The 17,656-nt window shown below is 50.7% G+C and overlaps 1 protein-coding gene and 1 long non-coding RNA gene across 2 annotated transcripts in view; both read left to right on the top strand.

Annotated features, from left to right (window-relative positions):
- LOC143832208 (phospholipase A and acyltransferase 5-like) overlaps window positions 1-7,809 on the top strand; it is a 23,803-nt gene extending 15,994 nt beyond the window's left edge. Inside the window, exons 5-7 of the mRNA XM_077326283.1 lie at window positions 4,011-4,113; window positions 5,207-5,475; window positions 7,522-7,809. Coding sequence (XP_077182398.1) covers window positions 4,011-4,113; window positions 5,207-5,475; window positions 7,522-7,620 — 471 coding nt within the window. The 3' untranslated portion in view covers window positions 7,621-7,809. The remainder of the gene's footprint in view (window positions 1-4,010; window positions 4,114-5,206; window positions 5,476-7,521) is intronic.
- A 4,858-nt stretch (window positions 7,810-12,667) lies between these two features.
- Window positions 12,668-17,425, top strand: LOC143830683 (uncharacterized). The gene is made up of 2 exons (XR_013228569.1): window positions 12,668-13,015; window positions 16,199-17,425. It is a non-coding gene; the product is annotated as an uncharacterized LOC143830683 (long non-coding RNA).
- The last annotated feature ends 231 nt before the right edge of the window (window positions 17,426-17,656 follow it).

Below are 17,656 nucleotides of genomic sequence, written 5' to 3'. Positions count from 1 at the left end.
TTAAAGCTGTCTATTCCTGCGGCCATCACTACATCCTCTGGCAGCGGATTACAATTTTAATCACTCTCTGCGTAAAGGAGTGCTTCCTTCTCTCTGTCCAGAACCTACTGCCCGCTAGCTTGACTTCATACGTGTTCTCTGTCCGTATTTAATGGGAACAATCCCTGTATCTTTCTATATGAATATTGCCTCTCCTGCACTGAGATACTGGGGAGGTTTGAGAGAGCTTGCAGGGCAGAGTGGTCAGGCTAGGATGGGGGACAGGCAGGTTCAACTCTCTGCTCTGTCATGGAAGATTGCTGGGTGGCCCATCACAACCTCTTCGCCTAGCCTACCTTACAAGGCTGTTGTGGACGAGAGTAAAATGGCAGAGGGAGAACATCGTGGTCAGCCGCCTTGAGTCCCAAACAGGGAGAAAGGTGTGGTAAAAATTAAAAAATAGGCAAGTAAGCTTGGAGGATATGTTCGTTTCTGCCGCCTCTGCCAGGAATCTTGGGGTAGATATCGATATAGGTCAGGGGTAGTCAACCTGTGGTCCTCCAGATGTTCATGGACTACAATTCCCATGAGCCCCTGCCAGCAAATGCTGGCAGGGGCTCATGGGAATTGTAGTCCATGAACATCTGGAGGACCACAGGTTGACTACCCCTGATATAGGTTCCCCGCAATGGCATAAAATTCAAATAGATACAAATAGCCACAATATTGATGGACGTTGGTGGCGTACACAAAAACCCAATGCAGTCTAGCATTTTTGCGAACGCAAAAAACCCCGGAATTTTAACATTGAGCAAAGTACTTTGGCAACTCTGGAGCATGATTCTCCTCATTGCGCAGAGCTTTAAGGATTTGCTGTTCATTCCTGCCGCTCAGCCCCAATTTGGCAAAGCAAGATCTCTGAGAAGCATCTTGCTTGACAAGGGTCACGCATGCATGAACAGCAAATGCCAGCTCTGAATTTAACATAAAGCCAGCTGCAGACTAGTGGTCAGAAAAGGGACTGCACGTTTCCCATAAACCCAGAAGTCCCGTCGGCTTGCAAATAAATTACGGAGACCCAGGGTTACCAAGCCTTCAGGTGGCACTTGGAGAGCGCCCGCCATTACAGTGCATTTCCAGACAACCAAGATAAGTTCCCCTGGGGAAAATGGCCGCTTTGGAGGGGGGGGATGTATGGCAATATACCCTGCGGAGGAACTTCCCCTCCCTAAATCCCACCCTCCCCAAGTACACCCCCCCCCAAAAAACGCCACAATCTTCCAGGTATTTCCCAACCCCATGCGGGCAACACGATGGTGACCCCAGTATTGGGCTTTCAAGGCGAGTGAGAAGCAGAGAGGGTGTGCCAGGGCCTTCCTCTGCAGCCTTCCTTCTGGGATCTAATGACCTTTTCCGCATTGGAGTCTCCACGCCAGGCTGCGGGCTGGAGTTTGAGCCGAGGCAGGTGGCCCCGCCTCTTCCTGCTCCCGGCTGGGGGACCATTTGGCTCGGAACACCTCATCTGCCCCCGTATGCGCTCCCATAAGGGAACCGGGCCAGCAAAGTCCCCAGTGCGGAAACAGTCCAGGGCTCTTCCCACACACATTGGATAGTGCCCTTTCACTGGGCTTTCAGAGCTGGATAATCCAATGTGGGGCAGGAAAATCTAAAGTGCCTTGAATGCATTATGCAGTGTGTGCAGAAATCAATCAATCAATCTATCAGTCCAGAGAGAGAGAGAGAGAGAGAGAGAGAGAGAGAGAGAGAGAGAGAGAGAGAGAGAGAGGATCACAATAACGAAAACTTCTCAACTTGGCTATGAAATATTTATTCACCAAAGCAACAAGAAAGTCCAGGCTAAACCCTGCACGCGTGAAGAGAAACAGCCATTTGTCAGTGTCTGGCTTTCTGGGACCGAGCAGGCTCCTTGCGCTCTGCAGAGGGCTGTAGCCAAAGCGGCCTGCGTGGAAAAGCCGTCTGTCTCTGCCACGAGCTGCCCTGGAGCAACTGCGGAAGTAAAGCTGCAGCTGTGTGAAGAGGGGCTTAGGGATGAAGAGGGAATTCCCGAGGGTTTTGCTGAATCAGTCATGGGCAGAAGGGGAAATCCAAGAGGCAGACTGCGGAAAAGGGGAGGTGGGTGCAGGGTGATGCTGAGTGCCAGAGCGGGGTGGGGGGAGTGATTAAGATTTTGGTGTTCAGATCTCCACACATCTGTAAAACTTAGTGGATGACCTTGAGTCGGGAAACGGAGTGGTTCAGAGCAGTGGCTTCTAATCTGGCGAGCCGTGTTTGATTCCCCACTCCTCCACATGCAGCCAGCTGGGTGACCTTGGGCTAGCCACAGTCCTGATAGACCTATCTTTAAGGAGCAGTCCTGTCAGAGCTCTCTCAGTCTCACCTACCTCACAGGGTGTCTGTTATGGAATCATAGAATCCTAGAATTGGAGAGGCCTTCAAGTCCAACCCCCTGCTCAAGGCAGGACCAGCCTCAAGCATCCAGGATAAGGATCTGTCCAACTGCTACGTGAAGACTGTCAGTGAGGGGGGACTCACTGCCTCCTTAGGTGGCTGATTCCACTGCTGAACTACTCTGAATGTGAATTTCCCCCTCCTGATATCTAGTCAGTACCAGTCTTCATGTCGTTTAAAGCCATTACTGCGGGTCCTCTCCTCTGCTGCCAATAGGAACTTTTCCCCGCCCTCCTCTAAGCGTCAACCTTCCAGATCCTTCAAGAGAGCCATCCTGTCCCTTCTCAGCCTCCTCTTCTCCAGGCTGAACATTCCCAAGTCCCTCAGCCTTTCCTCAGAGCGCTTGGTCCCCAGGCCCTGGATCATCCTTTTTGCTCTCAGAGCCCTCTCAGTTTTGTCCACGTCCTTTTTGTTGTGGGGAGAGGAAGGGAAAAGTGTTTGTAAGATGCGCTGGGATTCCTGCCTAAGGAGGTGGTGAGCTCCCCCTCACTGGCAGTCTTCAAGCAAAGGTTGGATCCACACTTTTCTTGGATGCTTTAGGATGCTTTGGGCTGATCCTGCGTTGAGCAGGGGGTTGGACTAGATGGCCTGCATGGCCCCTTCCAACTCTATGATTCTATGATTCTATGATCCTGCGTTGAGCAGGGGGTTGGACTAGATGGCCTGTATGGCCCCTTCCAACTCTATGATTCTATGATTCTATGATCCTGCGTTGAGCAGGGGGTTGGACTAGATGGCCTGTATGGCCCCTTCCAACTCTATGATTCTATGATTCCTTTGGGTAGTGAAAAGCGCAGTGGAAAAAAACAGCCTTTTCTTGGCACCCATCAAATGTTTTTAAAATGTGGGTGGGGTCAGGAGAGGTTATTGCCCTGCAGCGCTTCTGATTGGCCACTGAAGATCTGACAGTCTGTGCAGATTGAAACAACACAGTTTCAAAGGCGGCTGTTGGTTTTGTTCCATTTTGCCCCTTTTGCCCCCAGTATTTTTGAATCCCCCCCCTTCTCCCCTTCATTTGGGCTCCCTCTGTGTGACGCCACCTCCTGGGGCAGCCATTTTGTCGCTGGATGTGCCTCCTGAGGTAGCTGGCAGGCTCAAAAAGATTGGAGACCTCTGGAATATAATAAACTAGCAGGAAAGCCCGTTGTAATGCTGAATGAAATGGGCGCTAGGCCACCCCCTCCCCTCGGCTGGCTTTCATTCTTAGCGGATCGACAGTCTCTCTCCAATCTCCAGGTGGTGCTTGGAGACCTCCTTGAATTCCGGCATCAGTTCCCTTGGAGAAAATGGTTGCTTTGGTCAGTGGACCATATGGCATTATATGATGCTGAGTACCCTCCCCACCCCCAAACCTCACCCTCCCTAGGCTCTCCTCCCCAAATCTCTGGGAATTTCCTTGGCAACCCTAGCCTTGCAAGGGACAAGACTTGGCCCTCCTGTGCCTGGGACGTTTCCGTATTCTGGGGGAAATTGCCGCTGTCTGTGGAAGAAATCCCTCAGAGCCAGCCCCTTAAGGGTTCACTGTGTCAAGCCCTAACAAACCTCCCGTTTGTTTCTTGCAGGATGAAATAAAACCCGGGGACCTCATCGAGATCTTCCGCTCGTGCTATCAGCACTGGGCCATCTATGTTGGAGACGGCAAGGTGGTGCACTTAGCCCCCGAATGTACGTTTCCGTGGGGGCCGACAGGCCTCGGGCTGGGAGCTTGTTGGTCTCTGGGCCAAAGTGAGGGAATAAGGGCCATCTGCATGCCACAGGGCTGCCAACCTCCAAGAGGGTACAACCCCCTCCCTCCAAAAATCCCGGAACAAATGCTGCTATGTCTTCAGAAGGACAGCTTGTCAAAGCACCCCCAGCTCTACGGGTACTTTCGCCACGACGACATTCCTTTTGTAGCTGTATTAATGTTGTATGACTCTTTGTAGGTCTACGAATGAACGATCCCGACCTAAAGTTATCAGATGTGCTGGTCAAATTACCATAACAAAGGACCGGGAGTAGAAGAATGCGTATGATAGTTTGCGATTTCCTTGTCAATTATTGTATAACGCTTCAATGCACAGAAATGTTTATTATATATTTTGTTAGCCTTAGACTTGTCATGGATGAAATAGTGAAAGTCCCCGCAGAACCAGGGGAGCTTTGACAACTTGTCCTTCTGGAAATAAAGGAAAGATGAAAAGGGTTGAAGGCAAAGTAGCAGCAATTGTCCCGGTCTTTTGTTTTTGGTTTTGGAACCGTCAGGCAGAGCCTGGAGGGCTGCTGGAATTACAACTGACCTCCAGACGACAGGGATCAGTTCCCCTAGAGAAAATTGCTAATTTGGTAGGTGGACCTTGAGGCATTATACCCTGCCAAGGTCACCCCTCTTCTGTAAGCTCTATGGGCAAGGTGGTAGAGCACCTGCTTGGCATGCAGAAGGCCCCGTCAAGACCCTGTTCACATATTCACTGTTCTCATGATCTTGTCATGTAATGCAGGGGTAGTCAACCTGTGGTCCTCCAGATGTTCATGGACTACAATTCTCATGAGCCCCTGCCAGCAAACACTGGACATCTGGAGGACACCAGGTTGACTACCCCTGATGTAATGTGTTTGACCTGGCTTCATGATTGCCGTGTGATGTTTCCTTGACCTGTTTTTTTGCCTTGTTTTAACTTTCTGGCCTTGCCAAGTGTTCATTTGTGCACAGTCTCCTCCTGGTCCTGCCTGTGGCTGTCTAACCCTCTCTCGTTTTTTTTCCTTTCCACCCAATCAGGCGACCGTCTCGCTAACGGTGCTGCCAGTGTTTTGGCAGTCCTGTCTGACAGAGCGTATGTGAAGAAAGACTGGCTGGAAGTCGTGGTGAGGAGGGACCAGTACCGAGTGAACAACAAGCATGACAGCACGCACCCGGTGGTGCCGCTGGTCAAGATCCTCCAGCGGGCCGAGGAGTTGGTGGGCAGGGAGATGCCCTATAACCTGACGAGCCATAACTGTGAACACTTTGTTATGGATTTACGATATGGAGTTGCAATGAGTGATCAGGTGAGGGCAGGAGAACAAAAGGGAAAGGGGAGGGGGAGGAATAAATACTTGTGTTGGAAAGGGGCAGGAATGGAGGCAGACCCTTTCTTTTAAAGATATGATGGAGACGTTGTTGTTGTCCGTGCAACCTCCATTTCAGGCGCTAGGAAATCTGCAACATCTTTTTGACCACAAAGGAGACTGGGGTAGGATATATTTTTTTTTAAATGCCGGCTTGCGTACTTGTCCTAAATTCTTACAGGAAGTGATGAGGGGGAGCTCTAGGAATCACAGGAAACTATGATAAGACCATAGAGTTTCTGATGATTCCTAGCACTACCCTTTGCTGGTTTTCTGTAATAACTTCTAGTAAATACACCTCTCGAGCCTTCCCACTGGCTGCAAGGGAAGAGGTAAGTGATGAGTGTGTAGGCCTTGGTACTACTTCCAACTTTAAACAAACAAACAAACAACTATGCCTTCCTTCTAAAAGTCCATGTGGGGAGATCTAGTGTATTACATTAGCCCTTCTGAAAATCCTTCTCTTAATTCTCAACACCTAGGTAGTTTGAGGCAAGACAAGACTTTCTTTGGAGCCTTAGTCTTAGTGTAGGGATCCTAAGGCCGGCTGTCCTTACAGAGCTGTTGTGAGAATTTCTGACTCGGCATCTTTTCAGGACCACCCCAAGAGTTTTTGGTGTCCGAGGCAATCTGTGACTTGGATGCCTCCCCATTTGCCATCAACAAAAATTAGAAGTACATTAATGCAGTGGTCCCCAAACCCCGGTCTGGGTACCGGTACCGGTCCGTTGATCAGTTGATACCGGGCCACAGCTCCTCCTTGTCATCCTCCCCGCTGCTGCCTCAGGAGCTGCCCTGCCACTGTGCCGCCGGCTCACCTTTGGTGCTCTCCTGCGGCCGCCTTGGCTGGGGCTCCCCCTTGGTGTGGCTCTGCACAGCAGCGTCCCCCAGTGGGTGGCGGGAAGTCAGGGGCACTATCGGGAAAGCCAATGGAGCAAGGGATCAGGCAGTGGCAGCAACATCCCTCGGCAAAAGACTACCCCCCCTCCCTCCCGGGCCTCAGTAAAATTGTCAAGCTTTAACTGGTCTCCGGTGATAAAAAGGTTGGGGACCACTGCCTTAATGGATACTTTCATTTAGAAAATATGTGTCTTTGTGTATCTATCTATGTATCTACTTTCTCAACTTTTTTGCCATTGAGAAACCCTTGACACATTCTTCAGGTTTCAAGAAACCTTAGAAGTGGCACATTCGTGCCAAATATGGTTGGGGAAAAAAAGCTGTGGCCACGCCCACCCAGGGCCCCTCCCCTTCCCACCCTCTCTCCAGACCCATCATTGGCCATTTGGGGAGGTGGGTGGGTTGACATAAACATTTATCAGGTGATCTCGACAAATTAAAATATGATATTAAAAATTGACTAACTCCCACCCATTCAGAAAATATTGATTTTTATATCACCTATCTCTGTAGACTAGCCCTGGGTACAGTTAACAACCACAGTAATAATGACTTCTAATTAAAAAATATTCAGTGTCAGCAGTCTGGCATCTTGAGTCTCCTGCCATTTAAGCCGAGTTAGACATGGCCTGGATCTCCTACGGTCAATGGTAGATGGAAGGCACGTGTATAGGTGGGACCCCATAGGGGTTCACATTTCATCAGCCCCAACCAAAAGCCTGGCGTCCTAGGTGAACTCCCAGCTCACCAGTATGGTCAAGTTATCCCTGTGTATTTGAAACGTTTGGGGGAAATGTTCATGGCGCTAAAGAGCTTCATGATCCCGTGAGCAATTTGCTTCCTCAGAAAGCTGAATGGTGCCTGTCTCTAGGGCAGCCAACCAGCTGGGGAGTGTGTCTTGAAGATCGCCCTGAATGACCACGGATCTCCAGACTACAGAGATTCCCTTCCTCTGGAGAAAATGGCTGCTCTGGAGGGTGGTCCCCATTGAGCTCCTCCCTGCTCTGAGCTCCGCCCCCCGGGCAGGCCCGCCAGTTGCCAGGCATTTCCCAGCCTGCCTCACACTCTCCTCTCCCTCTCTTGCAGGTCACCGATGCCATTGCTGTGGGGACCATTGGCATGATGGGCGTAGCGGCCGCCATGCTCCGATCGGCGGCCAAGCGACGCAAGCACCGCTACGAATAGCTTGGTGGGGAGGGGCCAGGGACCTCCACGGCGGGATTCTGACCAGCTCTGGGGGTGTTTTGCCTGCCTGCCTAGTGTCCTTTATTTGACAGATTGTTTTCAGACCACCAGACCCAAAATTAAATGAGATTTCGTGACAGAAGCCACCCAGACACGCCGTGCTTGGAGCCAATAAAACTCTCTTCCGGACTACAGAGTGCGGCAGCAGCTGTTTTGGCTGGGGGTTGGTGCCAGGCCTTGGTGTGGCTGGTGGACGTTGCTAGGCAACCCAGACTGTTGGCCCGTGGCAGTGGCTGCTGGGCTACGGTTGCCCTCTAACTGGTTGCTAGGCAACACAGAGGTGATCCTCTTGTCCTCTTACTGAGGTTGCTAGGCAACACAGATGTGATGTAGGGCTGCCAGTTTTGTCTTGGGACATTCTAGGAGATTTTTTGGATGCCGCCTGTTGGAGGGGGGAAGGGGAGGGAACTCTGTAGGGGTGTGATGTCATAGAGTCAGCCCTCTTAAACTTGTTGTTTCTTCTGTGGGAGCTGATTTCTATTGTTCAAAGATCAGTTGTGGGTCATTTCTTTCCTCGTTTTCTATCCCTTTCCTTTTCCTTTTCCTTTACTCGCCTTAGCAGGCCCTTGGGACTGTACTAGTTAGAGGGCTGTATGAGGATCTGGGAGAACTGGGTTTGAATCCCCCATTCATGTCTTAAAAGCTTGTCCCCAGTTGCATTCTCAGCCTAACCTACCTCACAGGGTTGTTGTTGTGAGGAGAAAATGGAGAAGAGAACACTGTAAGCCAGCTCAGGTCCCCACTGGGGAGAATATTAATTATTTATTTTATTTATTGATTTTATATACCGCCCTCCCTGAAGGCTCAGGGCGGTTCTCATGAAATGGGAACAATACAATTAACAGTTCATAGTAATGTGGTAACAACAGTAACAACAACATAATAATGATAATAAACATTGTAGAACGGTTGTTTGTATCCTGCCGTTCCGTTACCAGCTCAGGGCAGGTAACATCAAGTTTCAGAACATACAACAATGAAATATTAAAGCACTTTAAAGCATTTTTTAAAAACGTCTCCTCTAAATAATTAAGCGTTTCTTAGGGGTTATTCAAGAACCTCTTGTGGCGCAGAGTGGTAAGGCATCAGACATGCAGTCTGAAAGCTCTGCCCATGAGGCTGGGAGTTTGATCCCAGCTGCCGGCTCAAAGTTATCACTGCTCGGTCAGAACAGTTTTATCAGTGCCGTGGCGAGCCCAAGGTCACCCAGCTGGTTGCAGAATCGAACCTGGCATGCCAGATTAGAAGTCCACACTCCTAACCACTACACCAAACTGGCTCTCAGCCTTCCATCCTTCCGAGGTCGGTAAAATGAGTACCCAGCTTGCTGGGGGGTAAAGGGTAATGACTGGGGAAGGCACTGGCAAACCATCCTGTATTGAGTCTGCCATGAAAACGCTGGAGGGCGTCACCCCAAGGTTCACACATGACCCGGTGCTTGCACAGGGGATACCTTTACCTTTACCTTTAGGGGTTATTCAGAGCTAAGAGGGGTTTTATTTTATTCATCCCAGGTCCTGTTTTGTCACTCTGCCCCCCCGCCCCCGTCTTTGCATGCTTCCACTTGTCTTTGCTAAAAAAACTTCATTTCTAAAAGATTGTGCTCACACACCGAGATTGTGCTCACACAAAAGCAATGCATGCTTAAAGTCCTTTTAACCACAGGCTGTATTCTCCCCCCCCCCCCGCCCCAAACGAATGTATACTAGGCTTAACCTTTCCTGTCGCTTGGGCGGGAACGGAAACGCCCCTTGGGTCACAGGAACATCCCAAAGTCAGGGCCTGCGGAGGTCCGCAGAGGCAAATCAATGACGAGGCTATTACTTTGAGTGAATGGGGGAGGAGGAGGAGGATGGAGCAGAGCTCTCCGGCCTCTCTTTTTATGGCCAGAGATAATGGGATTGTATCGATGCCAGCAAGGAACTTAGGCTAGGAAGATTAGCAAAAGGTGCTTTGAAAGCTGGCCAGCATGGCCTGATCGTCTCTTTGATGTGGTCGGGCTGTACGGAAGATATCGGGCTGTATGGAAAAGATTGTTGCCAGCTCTGGGTTGGGAAAGACCTGGATATTTTTGCAGTGAATCCTGGGGAGAGTGGTTTTTTGAACCAGATTCATGCAGAGGTGGAAGAGACCTCCAAAGGGCCATCCAGTCTGGCCCCCCACCTTCTCGGGGACTTAAAAATCGCACCCTCATCCAGTCTTGTTCTGAAAACTTCCAACAAGGGGGATTCCACCAGCATCCGAGGCAGCCTATTCCATCTATGGACAGACCTCACTGTTAGAAAATGCATTCCAATATTTAAGTGGAACCTCTTTGTTAAATCTCTGGGTTCAGAGACCAGGGCCTATTCTGCACACAATAGATAATGCACTTTCAATGCACTTTAGAAGTAGATTTTCCGCTTCTGCACAAGAAAATCCAGCTGCCAAAGCACATTGAAAGTACATTATCCTATGTGTGCGGAATGAGCCCAGGGAGTTCATTTCAGCTCTTTATTGTGACCCCAGCATGTTGGTAGAAGAGGCAAAAATTGAACAGAAGAAACCCACAACCAACCCCAACATATACGAAAGCCACACTATATATCTTCCTGCCAATGCACGCCATTGGTCAAATTGACTGGATCCGGCAGATGGGATCTAGCTGCACATTGGCCAATTACTGTGCAGGTTTACAATCTTGCTCCGGACTTCCAGCTTGCTACTCGGTAGAACTACAGATACAACATTCTTTTCCTGCAACTTGAACCAACTGATTCTTTCTCTCAACATGTCTACCTTTTACACAGCTGTCCTGTCACTCTTCTCCAAGCTACAAATACCCAACCTTCTCAACCTCTCCTCGTAAGGCATGGAGCCCAACCCTTCAACCATCCTGGTCACACTTCTGAACCCGCTCCAACTTATCGCTATCCTACTTGAACTGTGGCGCCCAGAACTGGACACAACATTACAAACAGAAAGGGGAGGGACCTCAGCAGGGTGGTTGTTATTAGGTGCGAAGTCATGTCCGACCCATCGTGACCCCATGGACAATGATCCTCCAGGCTTCCCCATTCTATTGTTTTCTTCTGTTTGTTTGCACTGTTCATTTAAGAAGGCATTCTTATCTCTTCTAGCTTTTCTCTGGAATTCTGCATTCAATTGGGTGTATCTTTCTCTTTCTCCCTTGCCTTTCACTTCCCTTCTCTCCTTAGCTATTTGTAAAGCTTCCTCAGACAGCCATTTTGATTTCTTGCATTTCTTTTTCTTTGGGATGGTTTTAGTTGCTACCTCTTGTACAATGTCGCGAACCTCCGTCCATAGTTCTTCAGGCACTCTGTCTATCAGATCTAATTCCTTAAATCTATTTGTCACCTCTACTGTATATTCGTCGGGGATATGATTTAGTTCATACCTGAGTGGCCTAGTGCTTTTCCCTACTTTCTTCAATCATCAGGGTACAGGGCCATAAATGTCACCCTCCAAAGCTATCATTTTCTCCAGGGGGATTGCTCTCCATCACCTGGAGACCAACTATAATAGTGTGAGAGTTCCAGCGACCTGCCTGGAGGTTGGCAACCCTAGTGATTCCTCTGAGCCTCTGAGGCAGAAACTCCCAAACCACCATGTAGGAAAACTGTATGCCTCGAGAACACCGAGCAGTGCCAGACCCAAGACTGCCGTGCGCTTTGGCCGTGGAAGGTGAGAGAGGGCCAGGGAAGCTGCTCCATGCCTCACCAGAGCTGCCTTTCCCCCACTCACCGCCTCCCCCCACACCCACTAGCGGCCACTGCATTTACGACTGCAGCGGGCTTCCTTGCTAGTAGTGCCATAAAGCTTTTCGGCAAGCTGGCATTATGTTGGGTGGACAGGAAGGGGATTTCAGAGGTAAGAAAGTACCTCTGAGTTCTGCCTTTCAGTGTGTGTGTGGGGAGAGAGTCAGGAAGGAAGATGCTCTGAAGTTGCTCGTGCTACGTGCGTGTTTTTCCCACGGATGCGGGATGCTGAAGGTCATTCAGTCATGTGAAGCTCCCCTTCTAGAAAAAAGCAGGCCTGACTTTTGCTTTTTGTCTATGATAGCCAAGCGCCCTAATTAGGGTTCTTTTGTCCCAATGAATCACGCTGAGAGAAAAAGCTTTTTAAATATTTTTATTGCAGAAGAAATAGACACACAGGGGAGTTCCCGAATCTGCAGAGAGAACAGTAGGATTACCTAGTGTTAAATACCCTTCCCTTGGAGGCTGGGAAAGATGATGCCTCTTGCAGGATGAGCCAATAGCCTGTGATCTCCACCTCCCCACGCCACCTCCTGGGAACACCCTACAGCCGTCACGCCAGCCTTCCAGGAACTGCTGACAGGGATCCGGGTCTTTGCGTGGCCTCAATCCCAGCCCCCAAGGTTTACAGATTGTCATGGCTTACTCATGCCTTCTGGCCTTGGCGCACAAGCTAAGACCGTCTTGACCCTGCTCAAAACATCCCCTCCTCCGACTCAAGGGGAAGCGACATTCTGGAGAGGAACATGCTGTTCTCTTGACAAGAACCAAGGGTCAGAACAGTCACGCTAACATGCAGAACCATAGCCAATTTCTAATAACGGTGTGAGGAATCAGAAGGCTGCAACCATTCCCTTTACCACCATGACATCGTCTAGGCCAGAGCAAACGAGAAAGCCCAGAGTCTTAATTGAAATAGTCTTGGCCGAAGAAGCACACGAGTGTGAGTGACCCACAATGAGGATGTTGTCCTAGGTGCTGATCCAGGGCTTCTGGCACGGTGGAATACAGTCCAAAGGGTCTGTTTTCACTGGTTACATTCTGGTGCCAGAGATAACAATTCAGGGGTATGGTTACACCGAATTCTGCAAAGAGAAGCAGTCTGGGAACCGGATTAGCCGACGTAATCTACCCAATCATGTTTCGTAGGCACTGCCTGCTTTGATAAGACTGGGGTGGGCCCCGTGAAGGTGCTCCAGAGCTCCTAAAATGCAGGGAGTGAGTGGAAATCAGCATTATCTTGAATGGCCCTCTGCTGGGAATAAAGACCTCTCTGTTTGCCCTCCTCCCTCCCGGCTGGATACAGGCGGTAAATCCTCCGAACTGGATGGCTGGATTTAGCTCGCCTTAATCCGTCCCCTCAGGCCCCTCGGTTTCTCCTGGGTCGCCGTACACATGCTCCGCAAGGACCCCGTGCCGATGAGCTGATCCGCTGAGCAGCCCTCCCGCGACCCACCCTGGCAGGACAGGAGGGCCTCTGCCCAGACCCAGCCGCTGCTCCAGAGCTTGCAGAGGGGGAAAACTGGAAGGCTTTTTCCAGTTCAACAGTTACTTTAGGCCTGCCTACACCTCGGCTGGTGAGTGAAGGGGTCTCCTGGTGGGCAGGGCTTGGGGGTGGGTGGGTGGGGCTCTTCCTGCTTTTCTGAGCGGCCTCCGCATGAGTCACTGGGCTGTGTTTCTGTAAGGCAGCGTATCTCAACCTTCCAAATGCCGCAACCATTTAATACAGTTCCCCATGTTGTGGTGAGCCCCAACCATAAAATTATGCAATTGTTCCTTCACAGAAATTAAACCGAAACTGACCAATGGCGTGAAGATCCATTGTTCACGATTGTGTATAAATTGTTTCCCCCCCCCGGGGTTTTGTCAGTTCAGTTCCGCCCCTTGTCCCACCATGCTGATCTTGTTCTTTTCCGCTGCTCCAGACAGATGAATGCTCTATCTCGATCTACCCTGCAAGGCTGTTGTGTGGATGTCGCCCCCCAAGCCAAGCTGCTTTCCCTGCCACGTCCCCTTTGAAAGGGTCGTTCGACCCCCAAAGGGGTCCCAACCCCCCCCAGGGTGAGAACCACTGCTGTAAGGGAATAATGTGTTGTGAAGTCACGCACAACTGACTAGGGTTGCCTGAGGGACGGGAGGTGAGTAGGGGTGTCAGCTGCAGGCTGGGAAACAACTGGAGATTTGAGGGCGGAGCCTGGGAAGTACAAGAACTTCCATGGGGCGCAATGCTAGGTAGTCTACCGACCAAAGCATATATTGTCCCCAGGGGAACTGAGCTCTGTAGTTTGGACATGACTACAGGTCCCACCAGGAGGCTGCATATCTACAACTGACTCATAGAATCATAGAATCATAGAGTTGGAAGGGGCCATACAGGCCATCTAGTCCAACCCCCTGCTCAACGCAGGATTAGCCCTAAGCATCCTAAAGCATCCAAGAAAAGTGTGCATCCAGCCTTTGCTTGAAGACTGCCAGTGAGGGGGAGCTCACCACCTCCTTAGGCAGCCTATTCTACTGCTGAACTACTCTGACTGTGAAAAACTTTTTCCTGATATCTAGCCTATATTGTTGTACTTGAAGTTTAAACCCATTACTGCGTGTCCTCTCCTCTGCAGCCAGCAGAAACAGCATCCTGCCCTCCTCCAAGTGACAACCTTTCAAATACTTAAAGAGGGCTATCATGTCCCCTCTCAACCTCCTTTTCTCCAGGCTGAACATTCCCAAGTCCCTCAACCTATCTTCATAGGGCTTGGTCACTCATGGTGACCCCACCCACCTGGGGAAGAGAGGAGCCATTGCCTCCCTCTGGGTAGCAACCCCAGTCTTTCTTGGTGGTCTCCCATCCAAGTATTAACCTGGAATGACCTAGCTTAGCTTCCAGGCTCTGATGAGCTCAGGCCAGGTCAGCTTGATGAAGTGATTAAGAGCTGCAGCTTCTAATCTGGAGAGCCCGGGTTTGATTCCCCGCTCCTCCACATGGAGCCAGCTGGGTGACCTTGGGCTCGTCATGGCCTTGTTTGAAGCTGTTCTCACAAAGCAGTTCTGTCAGAGCTTTCTCGGCCTATCTCACAGGGTGCCTCTTGTGGGGAAAGAAAGGTAACGCGATTGTAAGCTACTTTGAGACTCCTTTGGGTAGTGAAAAGTGGGGTATAAAACCAATTCTTCTTCTTCTTCTTGATTCTAGTAGAAAGAGCTCAGACTCTAGTAGATGTCAGCCAGGCGAATGGAGTGAAGAAACATGCAATGTGTGTGTGTGGGGGGAAGCTATGTCCAGGCGATAGCTTTTCATACTTGGGGAATGTAGAGTTCCATAGTTCATTCCAGAAATTAGATCTTCAACAACTAAATCTACCAGAAACTGCGTCTGGCCAGCCTTTGCTCCTGTATCTCATCAGAAAACAATACCCAACCCAGGATTAACCATGCTCTCAATATTTCACCGCTTTTAAAAAACAGAATAAAAGTATTTATGTTCTGTCGTTCAGGCTGACAGCCAGCCTGCAAAATGGCTCTCACAGAGACATTAAAGAAACACATTAGCGCAATTAAAAAAAACCTTTCTTTGCAATGATCATTACCATTCATGATGACCAGCTGGGGCACTCTGTTGTGAAATATTGCCTCCTTGGTCCTTGGCTGTTCCTTCATTATCTTGTCTCTTTGCCGAAAGGCAGATGATCGTTTTCTTTCCGAGCCTGTACATGAGGTTTTCTGCCGTTCCAAAAAGTAAGCAAAGCCGTAAAAATTAACACATGGTTTTTTCAAAACCCTTTTGTGCTGTGGGGTGCTTTTGCAGGGTTCCCTCGGCCCAGATCAGTAACAGCTCTCCTGTGATGACTGCTTCATGCATTACTACTTCTTGACTATTTACAAGTAAAGAAGATAATTTTAGTTATATTGGACCGAGCTCTGTGATTGAGCTGACTCCTGAACTATGCCTCAGTGTGATGAATTAGACAAGACCTTCAGATCTTGCCTGGGGAAGCCCTCGTTCAAATCCTCTCTCAGGGAGATCTTGGGCCAGACTCTCCCCCTGTTTGACATCTTGCAGGGTTGGTGTAAGGGTAATGTATGCCGTTCTGATCTCCTTAGAGGAAAGATATGACGGTTTCCCTTAGTAGGTAGGAAGTTTGAATGTTTACGAATACAGAGTATCCAAATGCCACGTGGTGAATGGTGATCGCCCGGAATTACAAGTGGTCTCCAGCTGTCAGAGATTAGTTCCCCGGGATGCCTGGCACCCTTCAGAAGTCCCTCCCCACTCCAAACCCCACCCTCCCCAGGGTTCATGACCCCAACTCCCCAGATATTTCCCAACTCAGAACTGACAATACCCTGATGGAGTTAGACAGTTCCGCAGGGCCTGCAAAAGGGAGCTCTTCCGCCAGGCATTTAGCAGTGACCAGGTGACCAGCAACCTCTACAGCAGGGGTAGTCAACCTGTGGTCCTCCAGACGTCCATGGACTACAATTCCCACGAGCCCCTGCCAGCGTTTGCTGGCAGGGGCTCGTGGGAATTGTAGTCCATGGACATCTGGAGGACCACAGGTTGACTACCCCTGCTCTACAGGGCCCCTGCTTCCTCCCCCCTAAAAAATCCACCCATTTCGTTTCTACGTTTTAGGTGAACCGCCCAGAGCCTCAGGGCAGGGCGGTATATAAACCAACAAACAAACTAACAAAGTCCTTGGCAAATGACCTTTGATTCCCCTCATTGCCCTGTTGCTCCAACCATGCCTTCCCGCATTCCCTTTCGGCAGACATGTCCCGGGACCAGGTGGAGTCGATGGTGAAGACGGTGGAGAACCTGCTCGCCGAGGCGGAGCGCCTGAAGAACTTCTGCCGGCGCCAGAACGAGGAGGTTAAGCTGATGGTGCAAGAGCTGCAGCGGGAGAATCAGGACCTGGCCCGGAAGTACGAGCAGGCCGCGCAGGAGATGGAGGCGGTGCACAAGGTCCTGAACGAGCTGGTGGACGCCAAAATAGCCTTTGAGGCTCGCGAGAGACAAGTCCGCAAGCTGAGCAAACAGCTGTGAGACCCGCCCCCGGGCTTTCTCGTCTCCTGGCCTACCCTTTTCTTCCACAGCTAGAAACCTCCACTATGATTGCTTCCCTTGCCTGGTTGGGACAAGACAGTAGCCTCCTTTTGTACTCAGCAGTTCCCGGTGCCCTCACAAACTGGGGTTTCTTTGCCACCGCTGTTCATTCCATCCTCCATGAGGCCTCACAACCTAGCCCCCAACGGAAGCCATCTTGTGGTCGCCGCACAGTGGCGCCTTCTCCCTCAGCCCCTGCCTGCTTGCGAAGTCCTCCCCAGCTTCATTGCTGCCCACTTAGCAGCCGTTGAGACGCGCTTCTCTTTCACGGGCCGATTTGTTTTGTGCGGGGTGGATTAGCGTCGGTTTTTGTGTGTGTTCGGAGAGGGCTGTACCCGGTCAACTTGGCAGCCGTTATCCCACGGCTCACGGGCTCTCGTGGTGTTCATAATTGCGTTAGGGTCTTCAATCCCATTAGTTTCCTCAGCAACCTGAGTTTTCAGCCTCCTTAAGAGCGTTTATTACCTGAAGTGCGGTCACACAGGGCTGGCTCTGCATCCCGTCCTGGCGATTCAATTTCCTTGGCACTTGGACAGTTTCTGCGCTATTTGGAAGGGCTTTGACAGGAGGGGAGTGCTGTTTATGTGTGTGTGTGGATAGTATCTTGGATGCTGTTCTTGTGGGAAATGCTTCTTTACGCAGCTGGTGGTGATAATGTGGGATTTGCTGCCATGGGAAGTAGTGAGGGCCACAAGCATAGACCGGGGATTAGGCAGATTTCTGGAGGAGAGGGCTATCAGTCGCTGCTAGCTGTGGGGAGTTGACTGAGGGGAACCTTCAAGTTCAGAGGCAATCAACCTCTGGATAACAGAGCCAGGAGTCAACATCAGGGGAAGGCCTCGGCCTCCCTGCCCTGTTGCTGGCCTTGCAGAGGGACTGGCTGGCCCCTGTGTGAGGCAGGAGGCTGGACTGGAGGGACCCTCCCTGGCCTGACCCAGCAGGGCTCTCCTGTGTCCTTATGAGGGGAAGGCCTCGGCCTCCCTGCCCTGCTGCTGGCCCTGCAGAGGGACTGGCTGGCCCCTGTGTGAGGCAGGAGGCTGGACTGGAGGGACCCTCCCTGGTCTGACCCAGCAGGGCTCTCCTGTGTCCTTATGAGGGGAAGGCCTCGGCCTCCCTGCCCTGT

The sequence above is a fragment of the Paroedura picta genome, chromosome 1 (assembly GCF_049243985.1).
Source record: "Paroedura picta isolate Pp20150507F chromosome 1, Ppicta_v3.0, whole genome shotgun sequence".
Taxonomy (NCBI): Eukaryota; Metazoa; Chordata; class Lepidosauria; order Squamata; family Gekkonidae; genus Paroedura; species Paroedura picta.
This window is presented reverse-complemented; position numbering and strand designations above follow the sequence as displayed.